This window comes from Oncorhynchus clarkii, chromosome 28 (genome assembly GCF_045791955.1).
Source record: "Oncorhynchus clarkii lewisi isolate Uvic-CL-2024 chromosome 28, UVic_Ocla_1.0, whole genome shotgun sequence".
Lineage (NCBI taxonomy): Eukaryota > Metazoa > Chordata > Actinopteri > Salmoniformes > Salmonidae > Oncorhynchus > Oncorhynchus clarkii.
Window position 1 is genome coordinate 19,644,048 of NC_092174.1, and position 11,458 is coordinate 19,655,505.

Sequence of the window (11,458 nt, forward strand, 5' to 3'; positions counted from 1 at the left end):
TAGATAAAGACTCAAAATCTGTCCCTTTGACGATCCAGAGGGTGCAGCTGTCTGACTCTGCTGTGTACTACTGTGCTCTGAAGCCCACTGTGACAACAGGATATACAGCCCCCCTACAAAAACTAGTGTAGCCTTGGCGCTAATGTAGAAAAATGCAAGCCTTGTGTGGGTGTGATGTTAGCAGGGCTGCATACCTCACACAGTAATACACAGAGAGTGAATGCATACAAACATCAGTCTGAAGATGGAGAAATCAACCAGTGTATTGATCATTCTGATTATCACTACAGGTAAACAACACCTCAAACACCTCATTTGAACTACTTGCATCCTTATAATCAGATTATTACATTATGGTATTGGCAGTAAAACATATTTTGATGAAGTAAATAATTTAAATGTGAATAACTAAGTTGATTTCTAAAAAGTCTTAAAACATAAGCACGTGTTTCAATCAGTTGTATTATCTATTTTTCCTCTTCAGGGAATGGTATCTGGAGATGGTGTGACTTCTGACAAGGAGGAGTACACCCCCACTGAGGGATCAACAGTGTCTCTGAGCTGTACATATGAAACAAGCAGCAGTAACATCTACCTTTACTGGTACCAACAATACCCAAACCAGGCACCTCAGGACCTACTGTATAAAAGTGCCAGAGCAAATAGTGTTGACCATATCTCTAGTCATCGGTATGAATCTACAATGTAGATCAAATGTGTAACTCTGGTAGACACAGCTCTCTACTAATGTACCCTGAAGGACATACAGCGATACAGAGTCTCGGAGAGGATGTAAAAATAACTAGAACACGGATAAATTACTTCTTTTAGATGAGCTTGTTGGTCACTTCTGTTGTTAGAGTAAGTAAAAACACATTTAGCATAATATGAGAAACTTGTATTATGTACAAATTAGAGAATTATTATGAATATGTAAACCAAATCCTTTGAAAATGCATGTTTCTTCCATTTATTCACTTCAGAAGATCCTCTGAAAAATGAGTTGTGTTGTGTTTAGAGGAGGAGCTAGTATGAGAATGAAAAGGAGACACTCAAAATGGCATGAAGGTCTTTCCTCAGTGCCATGTAAGCTTATCTCTTAACATTAACCATGCTGTGCTGGTTCACCTTGTTCTTTTTAACATTTGTGGTTAAGTAAAATACATTTAACAGTAATAATAATGTGTAAATACTTCCTCACAAGCTTGGAAAAATATCACTTTTATCTCACGTTAGTTTTCTGCAGGTGATAGTTACGGGGATGGAATTTCCTCCATCCGTCTTGAGGAGGATGTGATACATGGTGGCAGTGTCAAGCTTTCCTGCAACTACACAGTATCTGGAGGAGGCAGTGTCTTATGGTATCACCAATATCACACATCTGCACCCCAATTCCTCCTCCTCCTCTCAGTGTATTCAGCATCTGCTGAGACAAAAGTTACTGCAGATCCACCGTATCCTCGACCATCAGTTAACGTTGACAAAGTGGCCGAATGTGTGGATCTGGAGATCTCCTCTGCTGACAGACTCTGCTCTGTACTACTGTGCCCTGAGGCCCACAGTGACAGGAAAGCCAAGACATACTGTACAACTATACAGAATCAGGGAATACAAATATGTGAATTATCAGTGTGTCTTGGCTTTCAGTATTATCAGAATTATCAAAATATGTGAATTATCAGTTTAACAGTAATAAGGATTACAACCGATTACAGTTTACATTACCAGAAATGTAATACTCAAATTAATAAAATGTAAATTACAAGATTTATTGAACAAAATTTCTTACATAGAGGGCATCACCTCAGCACTACACCAACCTCTATTTCTCTGAGCAGGTGGCTCCTCCTCCTGACAGTGGAGGTAGTTGCAGGGCAGACAGACATCAGCCAAACACTACATATCACACCCTGCAGATCACAGTACACTGTATATCACATATCAGTTTGGTAAACCCTCTTTCCTAGCTGCATTCTGTCAAATACACCATGATGTTGCTCATTTCAATCTTACTGTTTTCAGCGCTTGTTGGTAAGTAAGGTTTTATGTAAAGTCATTCCCACACTGTCTGTCATTATTTAGTTGGTAAATATTGGGCTGCTTATAATATAAAATAAGAGGTTTTCATGTTAAGTCTCATGCTTGTTTTCTTCTCCTTCACAGGTGATACTTTAGAGGATGATATTACTCCAACCAGTCCTGAGGAGTATTATTTAGAGGGTAGCAGAGTTAAGATCTCCTGTAACTATTCAGTAAAATCAGATATTCTGCTGTGGTACAGACAGTACTCTGGATCAGGACTCCAATTCCTTTACCTCGTAACAACAACCAATATTCCACATGATGTGAGAGGTGATCCACAAGACTTTCGACTGACTGTTACACAGAACAAGGAGAGAACCCGTGTGGATCTGGAGATCTCCTCTGTTGAAGAGACAGACTCTGCTCTGTACTACTGTGCTCTGAGGCCCACAGTGACAGGAAACCCAGACACACTGTACAACAACCTAACATCACCTGAGAGAGTATTTCAACTCTGTAGTTCCAGGTTTTATTTGACAATAATGCCATAAAGTGGAGTCAACATGCCCCCATCATATTATGTCAAGAGGAGGAGCGTAGTGTTACACATAACATGTAATGAGTGGAACTGATTCACCCAGAGAGTGAATGTTCCAAGAGAAGATCATTAGAGAAGTCTCTGTCTAACACCCAGTGTCTATGATGCTGCTCTAATCAATCTTGTTTCAGTGCAATTGTAGGTTTGAGTTCACTCTCCATTAACGGAATGTGTACAACAGAATGTACACTGTTCGGTATTCATTACAATATGGTATTATCAATATCAAGTGGTAATATGCTTTAAAACACCAAGTGTAGATATACTGTACACTGTCTACATTGACTCAGTAATACGTGTTGTTATTATTTACAGGTACAAGTTTTGAAGACATAATAAGTCCAGACAGAGATGTAGTGGATGTTATGGAGGGTAGTAGTGTATTAGGTTAAACTCTCCTGTAGATACAACAACTCATTAACCAACAGTCTGTTATGGTACCTCCAGCACCCTGGATCCTCTCCACAGTTCCTCATACTGGGCTTCTCTGGGATCATAACCAACACTGATAGTACAAAATTGACCCTCATACATGAAAAAGAGGATGACAGTGTGGATCTGGAGATCTCCTCTGCTGAACTGACAGACTCTGCTCTGTACTACTGTTCCCTGGAACCCACAATGACAGGAAATCCAGAAACACAATACTGATCCTGACAATACAAACACAGACAACCTGAATCTGAGACCCCTAGAAACCCTAGAACCTGAGTCTGAATAGATCTTATCTTCCATCCATTATGTTCCCTTCGTTTTATAAGGAAAGTTATTTGCTTATTCAACTACGAGAGACCAGACTTTACATTTGGAAATAAAGTAAATATGTCATGAACATCAGAAAAATCCCATTTGACATAACATTCTAAACATTTCCTCATATAAATGCCATGATGCCATCTTTACTGTCATTTAGTAAACCAAATCTTCAATACCACAATACACTTCATTAACCAACATTGAATGGGTTTTATGTCAAAGGGAGGAGATACAAATGATCCTGTTCAAACTGTGCATATGATAACAGGAGACATATTTTTGTGAATTAGTTTGTGCAGCGTATAGTGGAAGAATATGAATTGAATATGTGTTTATTTTCAAATAAGTTTATCATACTCACCTCATACAACATTTATATCAATACTTACCATAATATTTGAGCTAAATGTAAACTTTTCTCTTTGACTAATGTACTGCAAAGAGTGCTTATATCTAATACTGGTGAGGTAATATTGACCAATACATTTCTTTACAATCTTACCTCTCTCTAAACAGGCTCCTCCTTCATGTCTGTCAGTTGATGGTGATATACAGGCTGAGATGGACATGGAAGAGAGAGAGAGGATCTCTACCTCTTACTGTAACTCACAGTCACTCTCAGTGTGTTCTGTATAACCATGTTACTCTGTCTGATCATCTGGCTGGTTCTTGTTGTATTCTGCTTCGGTATAATGGAACCCTTTCTCTCATTGATTTATCTTATCTTTAAAACAAATTTTTACGATAGTTTTATCATTTCTAATTCATTTAAAATGATCACTCAGTCTTTCTTTTCCCCCAGAGTACACAGGAGACCATGTTCAACAGCAACCAGAACGTGTGATTATTTAAGTGGTATGACGGCTGTGAGGTCCCATTGTGTTTATAGTTGCGTAATCTTGTTTGTACAGATGAACGTGGTACCTTCAGGCGTTTGGAAATTGCTCCCAAGGATGAACCAGACTTGTGGAGGTCTACAACGTTTTTCTCTGAGGTCTTAGCTGATTTCTTTTGATTTTCCCATGATGTCAAGCAAAGAGGCAATGAGTTTGAAGGTAGTTCTTGAAAAACATCCACAGGTACACCACCAATTGACTCGAATTATGTCAATTAGTCTATCAGAAGCGTCTAAAGCCATGACATAATTTTCTGGAATTTTCCAAGCTGTTTAAAGGCACAGTCAACTTAGTGTATGTATACTTCTGATCTACTGGAATTGTGATACAGTGAACTATTATTGAAATAGTCTGTCTGTCAACAATTGTTGGGAAAATGATTTGTGTCGTGCACAAAGTAGATGTCCTAACCGACTTGCCAAAACTATAGTTTGTTAACAAGAAATTTGTAGAGTGGTTGGAAAAACGAGTTTTAATGCCTCCAACCTAACTTTAAGTAAACTTCCGACTTCATCTGTACATACAATATGCATACACTATATGACGAAGCCAATTGACTGGTAATGGACCTGACAAACATAAAAAGGCTGTTTTGATGGGTCACCTGATAGGAATAGTAATTAAAGTATAATAATGTCAGATTGAAAGAGACAGAGTTACTCTCTCTTGTGACTACAGTACGTTTCTTCTGGTGATACTCTTCTATGGTATCGACAACATCCCAACTCAGCACCACAGTTACTGGTTATGGAGTATGCAAATATTACACCAGGGTTCACTCTAAATCATGACAAAAAAGGCCAAACGTGTTGATCTGGAGATCTCCTCTACTGAAGTTACTCTGTTCTGTTCTGTAGCTCAATTCTAACCCTAGCTTCTTGTCCATCTACAGAATTGACCATAACCCTGGAATTAACTCTAGCTTCAGTTGCCGCAAATAATAAAGCACATTAGGAAAAGCAGGAGTATGAAGCAGGCGATTTACTACTTGATTAACTCCAGGAGTGAGAGGTTTATTTTATGGACCAAATTGAGAGACAACAACCCATGTGTAATAGGCTACATGGTGATGCCATTGACCATCATTAATGTTAATGTGCACTGTGATGACAGGAATGATGATCATGGTTGCATCCTCTGTCAATCATTGGTATCAATCATAAAACCTATCATCAGTTGACTTGACTACTGTTTTAAATGCATAGTAAAGATAACTCTGTGTGGATTTGGTTAGCATAGCCCAGGTCTACATGGGACTGGTTCATAGGCTACTGTGGTCTGTGTCTTTCGTTCTGACTTTGTCGCAAACCCTGATTGGATATATGATTTTATTTTATTTGTCAGAATTGCTCAATTTGACCTGAACATAAAATGCATTTTTCTCCAAGGACCATAACAAATGTCAAATTAGAATTTTCAAAGGACTTGGAGTAGAATATAACATTCTTAAAGGAGCCACTTCATGGTACCAAATATATCACATTTAAAAAGGAATCCCTTTAGCAGTTCAAATAAACAATACACAATAAGCTCCTCCCCTACTGCAGAGACCCACAATTATGAGATTTCTCAGCTAGAGTGGTTGGAACATGAAGTCAACAGTCTAGTCTTCCTCTACACATGAATCATGAAGGCATATTGGCTTAGGAATACTTTACTTATCCTGGCAGCATTTCATTTTGGTATTGTATAGTGCTTGTAAAATATTTATTTTCAGATTGCAGAGGTGAAGAGGCTGTTGACCAGCAGAGTGGACGTGTTACTGCCATTGATGCAAGACTGGTAACACTCAGCTGTTCTCTTCTGGTACATCCAGTTAACTAGGGACTCTCCTCATTATGTCCTGAGAAGAGATCGTTATTCAGAGGGGAGCAATAGTGATGAGTTCAAGAAGAGGTTTGATTCCTGCCTCAATTTCACATCTAGCTCTGTCCCCTTGATGATCCAGAGGTTGCAGCTGTCTGACTCTGCTGTGTACTACTGTGCTCTGAGGTCCACTCTGACAACAGGATATTCAGTCAATGTACAACAACAAATCAAAAATCAAATCAAATAAAATGTATTTATATAGCCCTTCGTACATCAGCTGATATCTCAAAGTGCTGTACAGAAACCCAGCCTAAAGCCCCAAACAGCAAGCAATGCAGGTGTAGAAGCACGGTGGCTAGGAAAAACTCCCTAGGAAGGCCAAAACCTAGGAAGAAACCTAGAGAGGAACCAGGCTATGTGGGGTGGCCAGTCCTCTTCTGGCTGTGCCGGGTGGAGATTATATCAGAACATGGCCAAGATGTTCAAATGTTCATAAATGACCAGCATGGTCCAATAATAATAAGGCAGAACAGTTGAAACTGGAGCAGCAGCACAGCCAGGTGGACTGGGGACATAAAGGAGTCATCATGTCAGGTAGTCCTGAGGCATGGTCCTAGGGCTCAGGTCCTCCGAGAGAGAGAAAGAAAGAGAGAAAGAGAGAATTAGAGAGAGCACACTTAAATTCACACAGTACACAGAATAGGACAGGAGAAGTACTCCAGATATAACAAACTGACCCTAGCCCCCCGACACATAAACTACTGCAGCATAAATACTGGAGGCTGAGACAGGAGGGGTCAGGAGACACTGTGGCCCCATCCGAGGACACCCCCGGACAGGGCCAAACAGGAAGGATATCAACACAAGGTAGAGTGTTGTTCAGACAATGTCACAATCTTCTCAATGTTTGATGATACACTGAAAGAGGAGGAAACAATGATTTCATAGTCTTATGACACATGTAGCATATATCAGTGTGTTTTATTCTTCTCCCACCCATCTCACTATAGGCATGGAACTCTGGCTGAGGGCCTGTTGTCCAGACCTCTGGCAGTCTCTATGGGGGTGCCACAGGGTTCTATTCTCAGGCCGACTCTCTTCTCTGTATACGATATTGTTCTTTCTGCTGGTGATTCTCTGATCCAACTCTACACAGACGACACCATTCTGTATACCTTTGGCCCTTCTTTGGACACTGTGTTAATTACTTCCTCACAAGCTTGGAAAAACAACACACAAGCTTTGACCGGACAAAGATAACTTGGTGGAAGTGTCAAGCTTTCCTGCAACTACACATTATCTGCTCCCCAATTCCTCCTCCATTCCTCTTCCTATTCACAGTGTATTAAGCATGTGCTGAAACATTAGTAACTAGAGATCCACCGTAGCCTCGACTGTCAGTTAACGTTGACAAGGTGCATGAACCCATACACATACTTTCTAGTGTCATTTGAAAATAGCACTTCCTAGAAGAACTGTAAATGACTGATTATCTTTTCACTTATAATGAATATGACACAGAGTATGTAATAATGTCCCATGAACTGAACACGTTTATCTAAACTTAACTTTATTACAGGTGGCAGTTATGAAAATTACATAAACCCAACTTCAGAGACAGAACATGGCATGGAGGGAAGCAGTGTTACACTGTCTTGTAACTACTCTGGCTCAGTAGTCAATCTTCAATGGTATCGCCAATATCCCAGATCAGCACCCCAATTCCTCCTCTACACTACAGACGCATCAAAGCCCTCTGTAGTTAAAGCTGATACTCCATACCCACGACTATCTGCTAACCTGAATAAAGAGAGAACCTGTGTGGATCTGGGGATCTCCACTGCTGAAGTGACAGACTCTACTCTGTTCGAAACCCAGAAACACTGTACAAAAACCTTCATATGTGATTTATATAATAATGGAGGGAATCTACCTCCACCCCCACTTGTAGGTAAGAATTCACTCTCCATTAACTGAATGTGTACTAACAGAATGTACACTGTTCAGTATTGATTCCAATATGTGACTCGGTCTTATGTAGCAACATTTGAAATTGTGTTTTTTACAGTGGATAAAAGTAGAGACTCAGAGCTACAAAATGGTATATCATACACTGCATTTGAGGAACAATGGGAAAGTAATTCCGCTTTGAAATTTGATCAACTTGTGAACTCACTTTTGGAAAATGCCCTTTGAATGTTTTGGTATCTAGTGAAGAGGTCCTCTTTGTTTACACCCATTCAGCATCGTTCACACCCTCTTAAGTTTTAGCCTCAGCCATCTCGTTTCTTTCTCAGAGCGCACACTTGACGCTCTAGCCGATGATTTGTTTACCTCTAGATAACATGAAAACAGCCTAAACACCTCTGCTGGCAACAATTTCATTACGCTTTATTTCAGATGTTTACTGACACTGACCATATTCAACGTGTGTTGTACACACGTCACGTAATGTTAGCTAACGAGCCAGCTAACGTTAGCGATTTTATCAACAATGAACAGTGCCAACAATGCCACAGTGCTGGGAGCTAACCAACCAGGTTCAATGTTAGCTAGCTAACATTAAGCTCTAACTAGAAAAGCAAACGGCCCTGGGAAACTAATAATAAAGTCAGCTAGGGAGCCAGCCAGCTAACATTAGCTAGCTAGCTAACAGTACACTTTAGCTTGAAATGAAACCACTTTCTGTCAAAATTAGAAATGTGTAATATCTGAAAATGTAGCTAGCTAACGCTGGACTATCCTGCCTGTATACATCATCATGCATGATGGACATGTCTCCCTGTCAGGAATGCCATACCACGGTTGCCCTTAGTTTGAAGATCCGGAGACAGGTGTTTTCTCCATCTATTTGGCTATCATACTCTAAATACACTGATTTCAAAAAGTGATCCTCCAGAAAGAGAGCAACACTTATGCAGTTCCACTACACAATACATTTTTGTCTTGTTCAACAGGATTATCAACACAGACTGACGAGCTCAAGTAGACAGAAGCCCTCTCTCTATATGGCAGACCAATCCGAACTCCTCCCTCGGCATGTCCAGCCCTCTCATTATCTCAGCCAATCATGGCTATTGGGAAGGTTGCTCACTTTTCCTGTGGCCTAACTAACAAGGATCGTAATTTAACAATTTAGTAGTATTTACAAATAGCATACAAGTTTGTTATTAAGGCACATGAAAGTTCACATGTTCGAGAAGGCATTTCTTCCAAAAAACGCATTTTGTGAAGTCGTGACTTGTGACATACGCCTAGTTTCCTGAATCAGGTCACATATTGTATTGTCAATATTAAGTGGTAATACACTTTGAAACACCAAGTGTGGATATACTGTACACTGTCTACATTGACTCAGTAATCCATGTTTTTCTTTTTTACAGGTACAAGTGTTGAAGACATAATTACTCCAGACAGAGATGTTATGGAGGGTAGTAGTGTTCAACTCTCCTGTAGATACAACAGTTCATTAACCAACAGTCTGTTATGGTACCACCAGCACCCTGGATCCTCTCCACAGTTCCTCATAGTGGATTACTCTGGGATCATAACCAACACTGATAGTACAAAATGCACCATCACACATGAAAAATAGGAAATCCGTGTGGATCTGGAGAAATCCTCTGCTGAAGTGACTGATTCTGCTCTGTACTACTGTACTCTGTAGCCCCCAGTGACAGGAAACCCAGAAACACATACAAAGACCTAGAACATCTGATTGAGAGGAGAAAGTTATCAACAGGCAGTAGAGTGAAGATGAATATGTCCTAAACACTAACAATTGCACACTATTCATTTCAAACTGTTTTATTCATAACGCAGTATAGCGTGGAGTAGAATAGTTTTAAAAAAAATAAGAATAATCTTTACTACAATGTACATTAAACATACATCAAGGATTGCATGGCACACATATTAACACATTTTGTTCATCCCCACCCCCTGTATTTGCCAGTAGGTAGAGCTACAACATTTTCTCAAATCAGCAAGACGGTTGCTGCCAAGAGGGATATTTTAAATTCATAATTGTGCACAACATATTTTTGATATTTTTGGGATCGGTGTCCCTCCGTGGGAATATTGAGCTAACATAGGCTACTGTGATTAGCATGAGGTTGTAAGTAATACAAAAAAATCCCAGGATGTAGACATATCTGATATGATATACAGTATCTGATATGAAATATCTGATATTCTGATGAGCTTAAATTCTTGTTAATCTACCTGCACCGTCCAATTTACAATAGCTATTACAGTGAACGAATACCATGCTATTGTTTTAGGAGAGTGCACAATTGTGAACTTGAAAATGTATTAATAAACCAATTAGGCACATTTGGGTAGTCCTTGCTTAAGCTCCTGAGCTTCAGGAGATTTGGGTATGTCATTTTAGGGGATTTTTTTTTTAACGGGGTAAGTTAAGCAAATCAGTTAATAACAAACTCTGTTTATCAGCTATGGTTCTGTTTTCATCATTTATCCTCCTAGTCCTTGTTGGTGAGTGCTGTATTCAATTTGACAGTTTTAATTTACAACGCAAAATGTATTTCAAAGTTGTCAAAAATACAATTACACTTCAGATTTGAGTATCACTAGATTGTATTATGGTAATGAGAAGGGGAAAGGCATTATCAACAGACCAAAGGTCAAAAACAGCAGCATGTTTTTACTTTCTTGACAAGTAGCAGTTTTGAAGATGACAAACCCACTATGCCTATGGTGGGTGGTGTGGAGGGTGATACCATCACACTGTCCTGCAGATACACTGGCTCTGTAAACAATCTACAGTGGTATCGTTAGTATCCCAGGTCTAAACCAGTATTCCTGATTCTCAGTACAAAATCAGGACATGTCCAGAAACATGTCCCTCTTCGCCTTCCAGCTCAGGTTCATACAGACCGTGTGGAGCTGGAGATCTCCTCTATTGAAGTGACAGACTCTGCTCTGTACTACTGTGCAATGGAGCCCACAGCGACAGGAAACACTTCCTCATACAAAAAGCTGACAGTCTGACAAAATGATGGATGTAGGAATTTTGTTAAGATTTCACTTCATCCTTATCATCATACAATTTTATACAAATCTTACTATTAGGGTTTATTTGCAGATTATACAAACTGTATAGTATAGCATGGTATATATAGTTTTGACTTTTTTAACAAAAATTAAAGCATTTCCAAGCCATATTATGAATCATATCGTAAGGTTTATTTGCAGATAATACATACGTTATTGCATTGTTGATCCATTGAAAAAACAAACAGTTGCATTCCCTATCCATTTCCAGATATAAATTCAATCTAAAATGAGCTAATAAGGAGGAACTGACAGTTTGTGGTTTTACAAACATCCGTTATTTTGTTAGACCACAACGCCA

General features: G+C 39.3%; 1 gene segment (V, D, J or C); it reads left to right on the top strand.

Moving 5' to 3' along the window:
• The first annotated feature begins 487 nt into the window (after window positions 1-487).
• On the top strand, window positions 488-3,271 carry LOC139386723 (T cell receptor alpha variable 18-like). The segment is given in 2 exon segments: window positions 488-690; window positions 3,049-3,271. Coding segments are annotated over 2 exon segments (426 nt in total).
• Window positions 3,272-11,458: the final 8,187 nt, after the last annotated feature.